General features: G+C 42.8%; 1 protein-coding gene across 3 annotated transcripts in view; it reads right to left on the minus strand.

The window, feature by feature from the left end:
• Positions 1-19,244, minus strand: part of QTGAL (queuosine-tRNA galactosyltransferase) — a 304,979-nt gene that overhangs the window by 242,623 nt on the left and 43,112 nt on the right. For all 3 annotated transcript variants that reach the window (XM_074971518.1, XM_074971521.1, XM_074971520.1), the window contains exon 5: positions 13,123-13,188. In XM_074971518.1, coding sequence (XP_074827619.1) covers positions 13,123-13,188 — 66 coding nt within the window. The remainder of the gene's footprint in view (positions 1-13,122; positions 13,189-19,244) is intronic.

Raw genomic sequence — 19,244 nt, forward strand, 5'->3', positions numbered from 1 at the left:
TGAGGGGCAAAAACACCACAGATTCTCTCTCTCTTTCTCACTCTCTCTCTTTCACCTAAGACGACAAAGGAACCAGCTCTTTGACTCCGGGGGGAGATCCTGACCTGAGAATTTGGTCAGTCCTGTTGCTGGGAATAGGTGGTAAGGATTTTACCTTGAACCAAGTCTAACTTGTTAAGTTTTAGCTACTAGAAAGTGTTTATCTATTTCTCTTGTAACCATTTATGACTTTAATATCTTGTACTTGTACTCACTTAAAACCTCTCTCTTTGTAGTTGAACAAATTTGTTTTATTTTTAATCTAAACTAATCCAGTTTTAGGGTTTGAACTGAACTGTTTGGTAACTCCAATTAAAGTAGTAAACTTTTGAACATTGACCCTTTACAGGGGCAACAGACCTCTAATATCTGAACTGTTCAGGAAAGGGCTGGACAGGGCAGAACACATATTTTGGGGAAAATTCAGGACTGGGAGTGTGCTGGAGTCACCTTGCAAGTTGTAACCAAGGCTAGTGGAAGCCAAAGCGTGACTGGAATGTTGCTGACAGGCTGCTGGGGTCAGAGTAGCTGGACCAGGGCTATAGCTATACACAGACACTCAGGGTGGACTTGCACATTGGCTGTTTGTGAGTAGCCCAAGTTCGGACCTCGAACAGAAAAACATTGTGAGGCACCCCAGGTTGTGGGGCAGGTGGTGAGACAACCTCTCGCTGGTCTGGATTGCCCAGAATGTGACAATAGCTCAATCCCTACTTGTGAATATGGTTATTTCAGCATCTCTGTTTGTTGCAGTTAAGAATTTGATCTAACAACTGCTTTAAATAAATGTGGATAAATCCTCTTCTCTTTGTATATGATTACTCAAACATATTTGTATAGCTCATGATATAGGGCTTGCTTCACATCTTTCTGAGTGGCAAGAGCATAATTACTCCCAATGGTTTTCACTATACACCTGAACTGACTTAAATGTTATTGTATTCAGCCCTTTTTACATTAGAAGTTAAGTAGATATGAACTGGAGGAAGGCAGGGCATGAGAACCAGCCTTGGAAAGCCCATGGCTCCACAGGAATTTACAGAACTCCTCAGATGCTTTCAGTTAACCCTAAGAAATTTTTAACATACCCAGTTTTGCGCACACACTTGCAATTATGCATCACCACAGGTGCTTTCAATATGATTCTTCCCTATAAAAGTACTAGAGAAGCATGCTAAAGCCTGAATTCTGTAGAAAAAAAGATGAACCAAGAATAAAAGCTAAGCTGCCAGTTCTTCATAGCAGGCACTAACCTCATTCTCCCTTGCTGTAATCACTGGCAGATCAACACAGAACTGAAGAGACAATGTATCCCAAATTTCCAAGTGGGCAGCTCAATTACCTTAACTCCTTTCTGCTCTGGAAATACATTACTGCGGGGTTAGGTTTCCATTTTTCAGTAAATGTGAACTTTCAATAACCTTTTTGATGGGGGGGGGGAATTAATGAGAAACTCTGAAGACAAAAAATGGTTCAATTTCAGATCGTGCTAAATGAAATTAAAGTTGAAATTTCTCAGGGGACTAGTTTTTCATTTTCAGTCATCTCTAGTCTTAAATATTCTGCAGTCAGTAACAGATACATTTCTAAATAAGTTTTTCTTTTGGGGGGGCTACTATTTATCACAGTTTCTGCTCTAAATCCTTGGCTAAAAACAATAGGCATATGGATTTAACTATACCAGTATAGAAAGGGGAATCAGCTAGACTGGCACTGCATCCACAATAGGCGGGTTGTACTGGTAGAACTACTTCAATAACAAAAATCATACCCCTAACCAAAAAAAAGTATATCAGTACAAGATCTGTGTGTAGACCAGGCCTAATACATAGAGTAAGAGTTGCCAGTATGGAATAGAAGCTTCAGCCGCCAATCTCTCTCTCTCCATTAGATTTCCTTACTCAGTAACATTTCAAAATTTTCAAAATTCTTGCAGCTACATCCTCTGCTACTCAGCTATTCATTGTTTTCCAGCAGTGGAGGATTGAAAGAGGTTTATTTTGCAACCTTACACACAGCCAAAGAAAATGCACTCAGAAGAGCCTTAAATCAGAAACCATAAGAATCTCACACACCGTAATAATCTAACCAGGATCTTTAAACAGATTTGATCCCTCATACATTAAGGGTAATTGAACAAACCACTGCTCAAGATGAAACTTGTCCCAAATACTTCCTTTACTTATCCCCTCTCCATTTCAATTTAATGTAGGGCCTTTAGCCTTTAATCCTTTTGGGGAAAGTTGCCTGCCCCCAAAGTGCATGTATGATTGACTCAAATTCAATGTTAAATACACATGCAGAAATTAAGGCCTCCCTGTTGCCTCCTCATACAGAACCACCCTCACTATGGGGCTGAGGATCTGCCATTCTCTCCAACCCTTCCTTACCATTAACCTGGTTAATTACCTTTCCCATCTCCCTCCCTACCCAACTCAGTCTCCCCCCCCCACACTTTTATTCTCCCTTGATACTCTCCCACAGCCTCCTGTTCCCACCCCACTGCTTACAACCACCTGCTCACACTTTTCTCCTCATTCACAGTTGTCTACAGCTCACAAATATCCTCTGCCACTTTCTGTTCCACTGAAACCACTCACTACCTTCCCGAGCCTTTTCAATCTTCCACTTTCTCCCAACCACTGCACTCCCTGTCTCCGGATGTACCTCTTCAGCCTCAACATTCCCTATCCAGTTTCTAACTATGGACAGGCAGCCTGGATTCTGCCCAATTAAAGAACAGTGGGTGATGGCAGCCATCTTAACTAGGGACAGCCTCAAGCTTCATTCAAATACTGTATGGAAATCGTGGCCATCTCAACTGAGGGCAGGTTTGCTTCAGCTCAGCTGAAGATTATTCCTGAATAAAGGAAAAATTGTGATTTTGAAGCCAGGAATCATGAGACCATGTGAAACTTTAAAAGTAACAAACTAAATATTAATATTGCAAGATTTGTAGTAAAATCTCAAAAGCTGGCATCATGTATGACATCTTACACATTTCAGCAAATGGATGAATCTTTCACACATAAAGGCTGCAGAGACTTTAGATCCCAAAATGTGATTCTCTAACTTAACCAGAGAAGCCTTCACTCAGAACAAGATAGACTGTGGCATGCTGGGACCAGCGGTATCTAAAGGCTATACTTATATGTTAAAAATAAGGACAAATGCCATCTCAATTTTATGCAAATTGTATGTGGTTTTGGAGTTCCTGGCAAAATACCAATATACCCCTCAGTTGCACAAAGTATGGGGCAAGACAATTAATTATTAAAAATATGTATTACTGTTTCTCCTCTCTTGCGCGCGCGCGTGTGTGTGTGTGTGTGTGTGTGTATACTAAACACACACATTGTTTCAGCAAAAGATATCACATTACCTACACTGTTCATGTCTAATTGTCTGGCATATGAGAAAGAGAAACTGATTTTCAAATATTTAACACTAACTGCTGTTATTATGCATAAACTATAAAATACGATTAAAGTCTATATAACAGTCATACCGTGGATCCATAAATATCACGTTAGATGTGGTTATTGACATGTGGCGGCCATACTGAATATACATTTACTTACAAAGCTGAATAAGTAGGGATGTTTTTCATTTGTGATGTTTAATTAAATGTAGAACAGACTTAAGCTAACACCATAGCTTCAAAAATCTACCCTTTTACACCAGTATAACTATATCAGTTAGGGGTGTGAATTTTTTAGGCAGTAATTACGCCAATGCAAATGCTGCAGTTATACCAGTATTGCTTATTTCACTTACTGAACCAGAATAAGATATATTCTATAATGATATAACTACAGCCTGGGCTATACTTAAGTTTTTCTGGCATAGTTGTGTGGGTTAGGAGTGTGCAGAAAAACCACACCCCTACCCAACATAGCTGTGCCAGCAAAAGCCCCAGTTTACATGCAGTTATAGTGGCAAAAAGTTATTTTGCTGGAATAGCTTATTTCATTTGGAGAATTGTATAAACTGGCAAAGAAACTCTCTTCCTGGTAAACTGGGTCTCCACTAGGAAGGTTTTCCTGGCTATCTATACAGTACTGGCAAACTCTTCCTAGTGTAGAGAAGGCCTGCATCCAGACTAGGTTTTAGAGGTGGTACTAGCCCACTGGGGCCCTAAGCAGGAATATTTGGAGGGCCCTCCTTACCCCTGACCCACTCCAATAGGGGTCGAGGCAGTCAGGGAGCAGGTAGGGTTGGATAGGGGATGGGGTTCCGGGGGGCGGGGAGGGGCAGTTAGGGGCAGGGTGTCCCAGGAGGGGGCAGTCAGGGGACAAGGAGTGGGGGGGGGGGGTTGTATGGGTTGGAGGTTCTGAGGGGGGCAGTCAGGGGCGGGAAGTGGGAAGGGGTGAACAGGGTTAGGGTTTGGGGATGCACAGCCTTCCCTACCTGGCCCTCCATACAGTTTTGGAACCCCGATGTGGCCCTCAAGCCAAAAAGTTTGCCCACCCCTGCTTTAGCCAATCTGCTTCTCCCTCTCTCTCCCCTGCCTCTTGAACTGGTAGCTGCGTCACTGCTCCACCCCTCCTGCAAAAGCACACTGACTCCTGCCATTCTGCTACTTTCTTCTCATCAGAGAAGAAGCCAGTGGCTCCTCAGGTCCACTTTGTCCATTCACTTGGACAAAGTTTCTGCTCACCCTGGTTAAGCAGACAAGTGGGTTTTTTCAAGCCCTTTTACTATCTAGCTCATTTCTATTCAACATCTATTATATTAATAAGTCTTAATTTTTAGTATGTTACTTTACATCAGTGCCTGCCAGGACACGTCCAAACAACAAGTTCAGGTCTGTCTCAAACATGCTGAGGAGGGGAAACAAAAGGGCACCTGACAGAGTAATTCAAATGGAAACAAAGATTACCTCATGGTTTAGCCCTTGAAAATTTATAATTGTGTTTGTTTCTAAACAGAGTTTGCAAAAAGAAAATCTGCTGATGTGTATGCACTGACTAGAGGATGACATAATATTAAGTGCCAGGGGAGACCTGGGACATTTGGACTTCAATTAAAAAAAACAGGAGTTACAAATGAGGGAAGTTTACTCAGAGCCAAACATTTTGTGGCACAGAAAAGAGAGACAAGTTTAGGAGGTAGGAGATTAAGGATTTTTCTACCATGCTCAAAATGCAGATCATATTTCAGTACTCCATAACTATGCTTAATGGAACTCTAGCAATGCTTTCCATAGTATTTGCATCGACTTAATTATTTCTATCTATCTTCCATTTTTAATTTCTGTGAAGTTATTCATAAGATACTTCACTCTTTCATTTAGGCCAAACAAAAGAGATATCTGGCTTATCTAGGGCACAGAAAAGTCAGTAACTGCTTGGGAATAAGGAAATCATGCTTGGAGGAAACTGATGTCTCATTACTTATATAATGAGGAGTCTTTAAGGTGCCACCGGACTCCTTGTTGTTTTTGTGGACACAGACTAGCATGGTTACCCCTCTGATACATTACTTACATAATGACAAGTGAGGAATGGCAAAGGCCATTTGAGAGATGGCAAGAATCAGATGGTATACAGGATACCGTTTGTTACAGGTGTATTGTCAGTTACAAAATATTGAGAAGTTCATCTATTATTTTCCAAAATAAAAGGCTGAAACAAACCTTTGATCCTGCAGTATTTGAAAATTTTTCTTTTACATGATTCTAAAAAGTCAACCACATTACAATATAGTCATGGTAGGTATCCGATAAACACATTACTGTAGAACCTCAAATATACGAAAACCAGAGTTACGGACTGACCAGTCACCCGGACACCATGTGAAAACAGAAATAACCCGTCTGGCGGCAGCAGAGAGCCGCCCCCCCAAACGAATACTGTACTATGCATCTTAAAGGTAGGCACATCTGGGCTGCCTGTCCCTACCCCCATGCATGAGGCAACCACTTACAGAAAGACGCTGAGGCTGCCAGCCCAAGGCAGCTGGAGTGAGCCAGCACAGCAGGAGCAGCGCTGGGGTCTGCACCGCTTTCACCCCTCCTCCCCCCTTCCCCCCCGTGCTGAGAGGGGGACGCTGTTTTTACCCCCCACCTGCAGGACAGGGGACACGCTGTTTTCACACACACCCCTGCCAGGAGGGGGACAAACTTGCAAACTCATGCCAGGGCTGAGTAGGAAGCTCAGGGGCTGCTGAGGCCTGACATGGAATGTCAGCTGCTAGATCTGGAGCCCAAACTGCACTTTGTTCAGAATTACGAACATTTCAGAGTTACGGACAACCTCCATTACCAAGATGTCCATAACTATGAGGTTCTACTGTAATTTGTCCAGAGTAAGCATCAACTATATCTTGTATATCAATTTGCATGCAGCCTGTGGTGTTTCTCCTTTTCAAGGTATGGCAATTATGTCTTGGCAACCAAAATTAGATAACTACCCTGAAATTCAATGGAAGTTGCATATGCAGTTGGGTATTAGCATAACTCTTGTTTTAGCACCTATGCGGCACATCTCATCCATAGATCTCAAAACAGTCTTCAAATGGGGATAATTATATTTATCCTCATTTTACAGATAAGCCGACTGAGTCACAAAATGATGAAATGATTCACCTAAGGTAACTGCAGTGTTGTTGTAGCCTGACAAAGAGCACTGTGTAGCCTGAAAACGTCTCTCTTTCACCAATCAAAGTTGGTCCAATAAAAGATATTACCTCATCCACCTTGCCACCTAAGGGTACACAGAAGATCTGTCACAGAGCTGGGAACAGAACTTACATCTACTGATTCCTAGTCTAGGTTCCTATCCACTGGACCATGCTACCTCCAATAAATCAGAACTGGTCTAAGCTTTTAAGCCATTTCATACAATATAGAGACACAAGTGGTGCTCCTATTTTAGGCCATACTGTAATCCAAGCATGTTGAACAGAAGTTCATCAAAATGTTTAGATTTCAAACTATTCACATATTTTAGTAAGTTTTACTTAAGTCTTGTAACTCCAATAAAACACTGGAACATCTAATAAACTGCCATTTTATATGCTTTCCAGTAAGAAGAAGTGTGACTTCAATTTTCAAGTGAGTCTCCAGCTGTGTGGAACGTCATATGGTCACATGTTCTAAAGCTGTTCTTTCTTCCAACTCAGTATTAAGAACAAACAGGAGAAGGATATTTTTAAAAACAGAACATATCTATGGTAGACAAATTCTCAATTTTGGCAGCTCTAACCACACTGCAACAAAGCTACCTTGTTCAGAAAACTGTTAGAGCATATCCATGTCTAAGAGTGATGTAATTACCAGACTACGTAATAACTGCCTCAGCTCCCAAGACAAAGTATATGGATGAGGTGTAATGTGTGGTTTGAAGGGCAGACAGAAGAGTCTTAAATGGCAATCTGTATTTACTGCCCTACTCTAGCGCTAGACTAGTAATAATATGATACAGCAAACAAAAGCCTTTCAGACATACACTGGGGTGACCAAACTGTTGGCATGTGGAATGCAATCATTAAAAATTGAAGTTCTTGGCTGCAAATGCCCCAAGATTATTACTATTTGCTGTCAGCACAGCAGGTGTCCTGACTTTCTGCTTGTCTACCCATTTTTCATCTCACACTCCATTTCACCATGAAGCTGTCTGCCTGGCCCAAGGCAGATAAAATAATCTCCTGACTCCATTCCAATTAATTTGCAATAACAACAGAAGCAAATGGAAGCAGGTTACGCCACATTCATCTGATACAATGTGGCACAGCTGCTGAGCAGAAGGCTTCACTGAGAAAGTTTCTGTGGTACTGCTCAGTATTCTACTGTGTGATTGTAGCATTAGGAAAATATCAAGACAGTTTCCAAATACTTGGAATTTTGTCCATCTCAGATTAAATGGATGTAGCAGTAAGACAAATGCAGCTCTCCTGCTGCTTATTTCACGTCTCTCTAGCAGTGCAAAAGAAGTGCAGTCTTCTTGCCCATTCAATCTTTAGTCCATGAGATCAGTCTGTCAACAAGGCTGCTAATTTTTTTAATACAGATCTTCAGCTGGATGAAGAGCAACTGGCTGAAGATGAATCTGAATGAGAATGAACTGCTAGTGGGAAGAGGAAAATGGTTTGATGAACTCTTCTCCTCCATAACAATCACTTTTATCAAAGATTTTCTCTGTAATATTGGTCACAGCCTGGGCTTCCCCCTAGACTCAGCATGGTACTAGGATAGCCAGGTAGTTACAGCAGCAAGACACTAACAACCCATCTGTGACTGGCCAGAAAATGGTGCCTAATGAATGCAGACCTCGCCACAGTGATTCACACATTTGTAACATCTGGACTGAACTAATGCAATTCTTGATATCATGGATCTCAGCCTGGGAATTGCAACGTCCCTCCTTTTCTTTATGTGGCTAATGGGAACAGGGTCTTGAAACACTGTCAGGGAGGTAGTGGAACTTTTTTCTAATGTACCATGCAGTCATACTAAAGAAAAGGCCTCATTCCCTTTCTTTACATGCCTATTGGGAACAGGGTCTTGAAACTATGGCAGGGAGATACTGAAATTTTTTTCTATTGTAACACACAGTCACAGTAAAGCAAAGGTTGAGAACCACTGCTCTATATCTGGAAAGCGAACTACATGCCCTGGGGTAGTTCCAGCTTGTTCAGAATGCAGCAGCTTGACTATTCAGCAGGAACACATGACCCCAACAAACCATTCTCTGGATTGGCTCCCCACTGTACACAGTTCAAAGTCACTGTTCTGATTTTCAAAACCTTGCACAGAACTGATCCTGGCTATCTGAGAGCACATCCCTCCACCCATGACCATGATCCCCTACAACAGCTGAGTTTCACTAGAATGATGATATTGCCAACCAAACGGAATAGGTTTGTGTTTGCAGAAGACAGAATCTGCACAAGAGCTGCATCAGAAATATGGAACTCACTGCCAGATGAAATAAGAATGACCCTTAATATTGCTGCATTCAGGACAAAATGTAAATCCCACCTGTTCGCCCAGTATTTCGCACAATAGTATCCTCATTCTCATAAATTCATTCATTACAAAATAAAATATAAAAACCCTAATCCTGCTTCTAGAGGCATGGAAAGGAGGAAGAAAACTCCATCATATTTTAAGCAATTAGATAAGATCAGATCCTACAGTGATGAGCGCCATATAAATACAGTGGAACCCCCATTATCTGATCTAATTGGGATCAGGGTCAGATCGGATAACCAAAAATCTGGATAAAGCGAAAAATGGGTGGTTGGTTTCCCCTTGTCAGCCCCGAGCAGCGGGAGCCCCCACTGCTGTCAGCCCCAGGAGGCTGGTGGTTGAGTAAATATGGAGAGCTGGATAATGGAGGCTCAATTAAACAAAGTTCTACTGTATCCAGATTGAAAGTTGGGCTTTTAAATTCTATCTTACGTTAATATCTACTTGGCACATCACTAAGTTGGCTCTAATATTACTGATCTCCAAAGAAGCAGCATTCAGTTAGCTTCTTATACTCTTTCCTTCCTGCCTCCATTCACTCACCCTCAGTTCTCACTTGAAATCTCAGGTGTGAGGTCAAATTAATGATATGGATACTTGTGAGGGGTGAGTACCCCACACAGGCCCTGAATGGGTTAATGTGGGCCTGAGAGGCCAATTATGTTACCGGCTGCACTTGGAGTCAGAGCCAGGCTTAACTGACGATGAAGCTCAGCTGGGCAGGAGCAGGCTGGTTAGTATAAAGAGACAAAGTTTGTAGCAGAAGAGGGGCTGCAGGGGAGTGTCTGCAGTGACTCGCTGGGAACAGAGAGGTTGTAAGGAGGAAACCCAAGGGGAAGAATAAGTCCTGGAACCCTACCCTGACTGGAGAAGGCTGGCAAACAGCCACAGAAACATAAAGCAGCTACTGGGGTGCAGCAGGCCTCGTGGTGAGCCCTGAAAGAAGGGAATAATTTGGACTGCCAGAGACAGAGAGACCTGGAAGATGTTCTGTGGAGGAACAGAGTAAAGGGAACTTAAGAAGTTTGAAAGGGCAAGCCTGAGAAAGATTGGGTAAGAAGGAGCCAAGGGAAATAGCAGCAAGGAGAAGGACTGCACGGACCTTGGCTGCTCGTTATAGGTTCCCTGGGCTGAAATCTGGTGTAGTGTATGGGCCCAGGTTCCCCTACCAAACACTGGGAAGGTAGCCTGAGTCCAGAGAATGGGACTAGAACATTGGAACGCCCTAAGGCAAGGGTGTGAAGACCAGGGGCCTGGAGATGGGGAGGCTCAAGAAATCGGACTGTTTTATGTTGGGTTTCTGTTATCTTGAAAGGGGCAACTAAATCATGACCTGGTCAGAAGGCCAAATTACAAGGAGAAACATCACTGCAGCAACGGAGCAAGCATCAGCATATGGTGCCATGCAGGGGAGAGAGATGCTATGCCACAACTAGCCAGATGGAGGTTCTTCTGCTGCGTGAACTTCCTTTGCAATGCTCAACCGATCAGTATCAGCAGCAATGGAATCCAGTAATTCTACCCACAGGTAAGGAATGAAAAAAATTGCTGCAGTAGGCGAGAGAGAAGTTTTAAGTCAGCCATGGATTATTCAAACTACATGCACACTTCTGACTAAGGAGTAGGTGAGGACACGTCCAAGGTCATGAAAAAAATCTTTCCTTTGTGCCAATCCCATCCTTACTGACATATATCACTATTACACAACAGGTCCAGACAAGCAAAATTAGACAGAGCAAAACATGAACACACATTTATCTACTGCACAATATATTTTCTATTAGGAAGAAATGTATGCATTGAAATTTGCCCACACTGAATAAAAAATAATTCACTTTTGAGCTCAGTTGTTCGTTGGCCTCTTTTGAACAAAGATGCTTTGCCAAATTGTGCATGGTAATGTTGCAGGGTGGAGTTATGCCTGAAGGAATTAAACTCAGACAACTCTGTTCAGTTCATCTGATGCTTAAACAATATTTGTTTACAGTTTTTCCAGCGGTAAATGAACAGGACTATGAACTAATGCATTATTCTAATTCACCCAATCCACTAGCTACTTGAAGGTTTCATCAAAGATCCATATAACCAACCACGCCGGAGTTCACTCACATTCATATAGTGAGATAATATTGTGTAAAAATAGCTTTAGGCATTACAACTTTTGATCTAAATCCAAACTACAGCATTAGGCAAATTTTTGCTTTTAAAGCTAGAAAATACTTTCCAAATCTTGCTGTGGAAGTAAAAATGATAACAATATATTCAGTTTTGCCACCTGATAAGTAATGTCAAGTATACTATACGCACATTTGAGAAAAGGCAAGTAACTGTGCTACAAAGACAGGTTATGACTGACATTGGCATATATTAACAGCCCTTGCTCGGCCATGGAAACACTGGGGAGCAAAGCCCTTTTACTCCCCTGTCCAGATTGTACTCCAGCCTTGGGGGAGGGAAAGCAGAGTCTACTTGCTAGATACTAATCCCCGAGAGCAAGTGGGTGGGGAGTGGAAAGGACCAGAAATGAGAAAAGCCCTGTCTCTTCTGTCCCAACTCATTTTTGAGAACTGTTGCACCTCCCTACTGTAGAGACTTTGATGCTTTCAGACACTGATTTTTCTTGATGTGAATAGTTTTCCTAATTTGAGTTGTGATTATAAAAACAGTTAGGTTACAAACCACTATTTAGCAGTAATCATGCTAATAAAGATCAACATCTAAGCACGCATAAGTCTATTCAGTATAGCATCAGGACAGTTTTCATAAGTCTTTGCCCAAACAAATTTACAGGTGCCACATATCTTTCAATTTCTGGTATCTTAATATCCAATTATATTCATTTATACATATCAGAACACAAATCCCCCCACACAACTTTCCACTTATCTCTATTCAAGTATGCTTGTAGTACAAACTACTATTCAATAGCAGTCCCACCAATCCCATAAATTATATAGAAAGGAATATCATATTTCACAAGAAAGCTAACAGCATGAAGCTTTGGAACACACAGGTGTGGAGAAGAGCAGGTGCACATCCCAGCACTGAACAACAGGTTGTTTAGCAGACATTCCTTAGCTGTAAGAACCACAATGCTCTCTATTCTGGACTAAGTGTGTTTGGGAGGGAAAGTTCAAAGGTGATTAACTCTCAGAGTGGTAATTTTAAGAATGTCTATTTTGTTCCCAGACCTCCTATAGTAAATACCTTTTTGACAGATAAAGTCAATTGACCTTTGCTTTACAGAAATCCCTTGAACACTGCCTTCAAAGCTTTAACATTTTCTCTTGGGAGTTTTATTGCACTGTGAAATCTGTTTTTACCAAATATATTTGACAGAGATACAACTAGTTTTTAGAGGCAGAATTCTTCATGTCAACCACATATGGACAAATAAAATTGATATTACACATCAACATGTTCATCAAGTTTACCATCTCCGGGAAGGTAAGTGGAACATATATAAGAACTTCAAATGGCCTGCTACTGCTGGTTCTAGCCATTGAAATACACTTAAAACTGTGCTTCTAACAACCACACTGTTCATAAAACCTTAATTTCACTGAATAAACACATTTATATCACAGGAATAAAGAACAATTGTTCTACAGATGACTACTTTATTTTAGAGCCAGTATTGGGGAAAAAACAAATGTCAATTTAACTATAGGTTTGTGCAACCATTTATATAATAAACCATACATTCCAATTGTTTGAGGACGTGTAAACATTAACCACAGTTGTTTAAATCATTGTTGTAAATTCTCCTTTGTAGTTTTTCATATTACATAGCGTGCTACATTAAAAAGTGTTCTAGTTTAAATGACATTCTATTCTAATACTGGTTTGGAGAAACCTTTCTAACCTATCTGAAACTAGTATATTACTGTCAAAAGGTTTGGTTTGCCTAACAGCAAACAAGCATAAGAAAAAAATTCAAAGTAACTATTACATACAAGGCTCTAGCTAAAGGAAAACTGTATGTTGAGAATGCTTAGCCACCACCAGCCCAGTGAAATTTTCCCATCCTTTTAAAGAAATGTATCCGGCCACACAGTTTTATGGTTTGGGGTGGTTTTTTTGTTTTTTTTAATGAAAGTAGTACTCACACTATTTGGGTGCTGAATGGCAGCTTCATGCTGCAGTCTCACCCTCTGTGGCATCATCACATCATCCTGTAATAAATAGCACACTGTTACTGAACAGAAAAAGGGTCACAGTACAGTACTCAACACACACTAGAATATGTTGTTAGGTTAATAATCATTTCACCGGCCTGCAAACAAAGCCTTTTTAAAAATACAAAGGCACCAAATATTAAAACCACTTTGACCATTGTTTGGTTTCCTTTAAAATGGACTATAACATAGAGATAAAAGGTATTTTAAAAGGAACCTAATTAAATTTTGCAGAATTAAAAATTAGATGTTAGGCATTATCCCTCTCTTGGGGGTCTCTAGGAACACGCTTGAGTGAAGATCCTCCATCTACCACCCCCTCCTGAGCATTTAGACCATTTCAGCCCACTAACCAGCCCCTCCAAACAGTGCTGAGCTCTCACACTCCAGCCACAGCTTAAACACACCATTACCCAGAACACTACCTGAAGGTGTCTGTCTTCTGGTTTACCTCTTCAAGGGGCACATGGTAGGTATAATGCATTAAATGCACAGACACTTTGCATAGGATTCTAGCACACTATTGCTCTTTACTTAAGCATGAGAAATACAAAGAGTACAGATGGTATAGGGAAAAAAAAACCAAATATCCTAAATGCAATGCCCCTCACTCAAGTCTAGCTCATCCATCCATTGGGAATCCTTGGTGGAAGTAATCTGTGTTCAGGTACGCAGATATTCTCTCCTGCCTCATCAGGCTCTGGCAGCAGCTTCCCTTAGAACAGCGGTTCTCAAACTGTGGGTCAGGAGCCCAAAGGGGGTTGCGACAGGTCACCAGAGCTGGCTTAGACTTGCTGGAGCCCAAAGCCAAAGCCCAAACCCCACCGCCTGGGGCCAAAGCCTGAGCCCCACCGCGCTGAGGGCTTCAGTCCTGGTTGGTGGGGCTCAGGTTACAGGCCCCCTGCTTGGGTCTGAAGCCTTTTGGGCTTCGGCTTTGGCCCCCCAGCTCAGGGCGGTGTAGCTTAGGCTTTTCCCCCCTCTTCCCCTAGCTCAGGGTGGTGTAGCTCAGGCTTTGCCCCCCTCTCCCTCCGGGGCAGCGGTGCTCGGGCAGGCACAGGCTTCGGTCCCTCCTCCTGGGGTTGTGTAGTAATTTCTGTTGTCAGAAGGGGGTCACAGTGCAATGATGTTTGAGAACCCGTCTTAGAGAGAGCCAGTGAAAGCGGCTGAAGACCTAGTTCTTCAGAGGGTGGGGAGCTCACCCGGTCTAGGACATTTGTAGTTGAATAGAGGACCATCCCTAGTTAATGAGTCTCTTTGGAATTTTAGTCCAATATGGAGGCAAAGAGACCTCAGAGAGGCAGTTAGCTCCCTCATTAAAAATGGAGTTTGCGTCTTGGTAAAGATACATACAGAGTTCATAGTCTCAGACAGAATTCGTAAGTTGTATACACAAATCTCCCAAATTCCCACAAGATCTCTAAAGGTACAGAACAAGGAGTTATAATGTTCACTGTTTTGTGAAGTCAGAGAAATAACCTGAATAAAATTTGTCTATGGTACCTGTAGTCTAAAGTTCCCTGGTCATTCGTTTGGAACAAGGAGTCTGGTGGCACCTTAAAGACTAACAGATTTATTTGCACATAAGCTTTCATGGCTAGAACCCACTTCAAAGGATGCCTGGAGTGAAAATTACAAATGTAGGCATTATTATACTGACACATGAAGAGAAGGGAATTACCTCACAAGTGGAGAACCAGTGTTGACAGGGCCAATTCGATCAGGGTGGATGTAGTCCACTCCCAATAATAGATGTGGAGGTGTCAATTCCAGGAGAGGCAGAGATGCTTTTGTAATGAGCCAGCCACTCCCAGTCCCTATTCAGGCCCAAATTAATGGTGTTAAATTTGCAAATGAATTTTAGTTCTGCTGCTTGTCTTTGAAGTCTGTTTCTGAAGTTTTTTTGTTCAAGTATAGCTACTTTTCAATCTGTTATAGAATGTCCAGGAAGATTGAAGTGTTCTCCTACTGGCTTTTGTATGTTACCATTCCTAATGTCAGATTTGTGTCCATTTATTCTTTTACATAGAGACTGTCCGGTTTGGCCAATGTACAGGGCAGAGGGGCATTGCTGGCACATGATAGCATATATAACATTAGTAGATTTGCAAGTGAATGAGCCTCTGATGGTATGGCTGATGTGGTTGGGTCCTCTGATGGTGTCGCTAGAGTAGATACGGGGACAGAGTAGGCAACGAGGTTTGCTACAGGGATTGATTCCTGGGTTAGTGTTTCTGTGGTGTGGTGTGTAGTTGCTGGTGAGTATTTGCTTCAGGTTGGGGGGCTGTCTGTAAGCGAGGACTGGCCTGCCTCCCTGCAAGGATTGGCCTGCCTCCCAAGGTCTGTGAGAGTGAGGGATCATTTTCTAGGATCGGTTGTAGGTGGTTGATAATGTGGTCGAGAGGTTTTAGCTGGGGGCTGTACGTGATGGCCAGTGGTGTTCTGTTATTTTACTTGTTGGGCCTGTCCTGTAGTAGGTGATTTCTGGGTACCCGTCTCGCTCTGTCAATCTGTTTCTTCACTTCAACAGGTGGGTATTGTAGTTTTAAGAATGTTTGATAAAGATCTTGTAGGTGTTTGTCTGAAGGATTGGAGAAAATTCGGTTGTATCTTAGGGCTTGGCTGTAGACAATGGATCGTGTGATGTGTCCTGGATGGAAGCTGGAGGCATGTAGGTAAGTACAGCGGTCAGAAGGTTTCCAGTATAGGGTGGTGTTTATGTGACCATCACTTATTTGCACTGTAGTGTCCAGGAAGTAGATCTCTTGTGTGGACTGGTCCAGGCTGAGGTTGATGGTGGGGTGGAAGTTGTTGAAATCCAGGTGGAATTCTTCAAGGGCCTCCTTCCCATGGGTCCATATGATGAAGATGTCATCAATGTAGCGCAAGTAGAGGAGGGGCACTAGGGGACGAGAGCTAAGGAAGCGTTGTTCTAAGTCAGCCATAAAAATGTTGGCATACTGTGGGGCCATGCTGGTACCCATAGCAGTGCCGCTGACTTGAAGGTATAAATTGTCCCCAAATCTGAAATGGTTGTCGGTGAGGACAGTCACAAAGTTCAGCCACCAGGTGTGCCATGGCCTCATCAGCGATACAGTTCCTGACAGCTTGTAGTCCATCCTCATGTGGAATATTGGTGTAAAGACCTTCTGCATCCATGGTGGCCAGGATGGTGTTTTCAGGAAGATCATCAATGCATTGTAGTTTCCTCAGGAAGTCTGTGGTGTCTTGAAGATAGCTAGGAGTGCTGGTAGCATAGGGTCTGAGGAGAGAGTCCAAATAGCCAGATAATCCTGCTGTAAGAGTGTCGATGCCTGAGATGATGGGGCGTCCAGGGTTTCCAGGTTTATGGAACGTGGGTAGCAGATAGAATACCCCTGGTCGGGGCTCTGGGGATGTGTCCATGTAGATTTGTTCCCGTGCTGTAGCAGGGAGTTTCTTGAGTAGCTGGTTTAGTTTCTTTTGGTACTCTTCAGTGGGATCAGAGGATAGTGGCCTGTAGGATGTGATGTTGGAGAGTTGCCTGGCAGCCTCCTGTTCATAATCCGACCTGTTCATTATGACTACAGCACCTCCTTTGTTAGCCCCTTTGATTATAATGTCAGAGTTGTTTCTGAGGCTGTGGATAGCATTGCGTTCTGTACGGCTGAGGTTATGGGGCAAGTGATGCTGTTTGTTCAAAATTTCAGGCTGTGCATGTCTGCAGAAGCACTCTATGTAGAAGTCCAGTCTGTCATTTCAACCATCAGGAGGAGTCCACGCAAAATTCTTCCTCTTGTAGTGTTGGCAGGAGGGTTCCTGTGGGTCAGTGCACTGTTCAGTGGTGTGTTGAAAATATTCCTTGAGTCGGAGACAACGAAAGTAGGCTTCATTCATTTGCACATTTACTCTGCTATTTTTAAGTAGATTTTTGAGGGGTAACAAGCCTTGTAATTGAAGATTGTACACTAGGTGCACAGTATGACAGGGATCATGACACATATGTATAAAATAAAGCCATGTATAGAAGAGTTCCTCAACTCCACAGGCTAACAACAAAGTAGATATTGAGACGGGAAGGGGTGGGGCTGGGGCGGAGCAAGGGCGGGGGCTTTGTGGAAGGGGTGGAGTGGGGGCATGGCCAGAGCAGGGGGTGGGAAGAGGCCAGGCGGGGGCGAAGCTGGGGCAGGAAGAGGTGGGGTGGGGGCGGAGCAGGGGGAAGAGGCGGAGCAGGGGCTGGAGCAGCACACAGCTGCATACAGCACCACGAAATTTGGTGCCCCAAATTTCCTGGTGCCCTACACAGCTGCGTATTTCGTGTATGGGTAGGGACATCCCTGAATAAATGCCTAGGACAAATTCTGGCTCTAAAGCTCTGACCAGGAGGGAATTCCAGAATGCAGCAGTGGTGTCCATCCTGGCTCCCAAAAAACAAACAGAACTGACACTCCACAGGCCTCAGGCGGGGGCATCAGCTTAGTAAGCAGGTATACTAGGAATATTTGTACAATAGATAGCTACAGTAGACACCCAGATATATGGAGAGTAGCATCAAACAGTCTAGAGCCCATGCAGAAAACAGCAATATCAAATGCCCATGGTTTACAAGAATCCATGAATAAAAGTAAAATGCTGCCTTCCTGCTTAACCAGTGAGGTGACCGAGCTACTGATGTCACTCCATGGCAGAGGCAATGAGGAGGGGAAAGGCTAAATTATCACTGTGTGTTACTAAAAAATAGCAATCACCAGACCTGGAGGGGGTCTGGTGACTACACAAGCCTCTTGACCTTTGGTTTCATGATTTGAAGTCAAAGAACCCCTTGTTAAAACTGTAGTCCGATGACGCATAGGAGCTTGGTTTTTTTAAAATTTTTTATATATAATGCATGCACCTGTCAGTCTTTGTATAAAAAAAATACAAAACCCATTACCAAAAATATCTAATTCTACAGTATTTTCGGCATGCAACTTAGTAACCCAGTGAGCTAAGAATTGTGACCAAATAAATACAAAGAACAAGGCTTTTGTTTTCTTAGTATTAGAAGTATGAGAGTCTATTCTCCCATCAACTTATGGGGGAGTATCACAGGAAACTTGTGTGTATGAATAATAATTACAGGTACAATGCATCCCACACATCAGTGTGGAAATACAAACTGCTTACAGTGTAATCAAACAAAGGATATTCCACTGGAACACTAGAGCAATCTAATTCTGAAGGAGAAATCCAAAAACCTGTGAAGAGGTTTCACGGAGTCTGTAAGCTCCCAGTACTCAGACACAAAACCCAACAAAAAACAAAAATTCAGGAATGTTGTAATGTGATATGAAGATATTTACTTATAGGTCAGTAGTTTGAATCCTACCCAGGTCAGTAGTGACCAAAAGTTACTTTCTGAAAATTGTCTTTTCATTTCAGAACAATTCCTGTAGATACCCCTGCAAATCTTATATCCCTAAAAATACCCACCATGACTACAACTGGAAACCTCATTAGGAATATCAGCAGAGAGGCAGAGGTCTGAATATGAGGCCTTGTCTACACTACGAAATGGGGTCGAGTGTATAGAAGTTGGTTTTATAGAAAGCGTTTTTATACAATCGATTGTGTGTGTTCCCACACAAATGCTCTAAGTGCATGTAGTCGGCAGAGTGTACTGAGGCAACCGTCGACTTCCGGAGCGTTGCACTGTGGGTAGCCATCCCACAGTTCCTGAAGTCTCCGCCACCCATTTGAATTCTGGGTAGAAATCCCAGTGCCTGATGGGGCTAAAACATTGTCACAGGTGGTTCTGGGTACATATCGTCAGGCCCCCCTTCCTTCCCTCCCTCCCTGTGTGAAAGCAAGGGCAGACAATCATTTTGCACCTTTTTTCTTGAGTTACCTGTGCAGACGCCATATCACGGCAAGCATGGAGCCCGCTCAGCTAACCGTCACCGTATGTCTCCTGGTTGTTGGCAGACGCGGTACTGCATTGCTACACAGCAGCAGTTTATTGCCTTTTGGCAGCAGACAGTGCAGTATGACTGGTAGCCATCATCGACGTAGTCCAGGGTGCTCTTAACTGACCTCGA

The sequence above is a fragment of the Natator depressus genome, chromosome 14, assembly GCF_965152275.1.
Source record: "Natator depressus isolate rNatDep1 chromosome 14, rNatDep2.hap1, whole genome shotgun sequence".
Classification (NCBI taxonomy): domain Eukaryota; kingdom Metazoa; phylum Chordata; order Testudines; family Cheloniidae; genus Natator; species Natator depressus.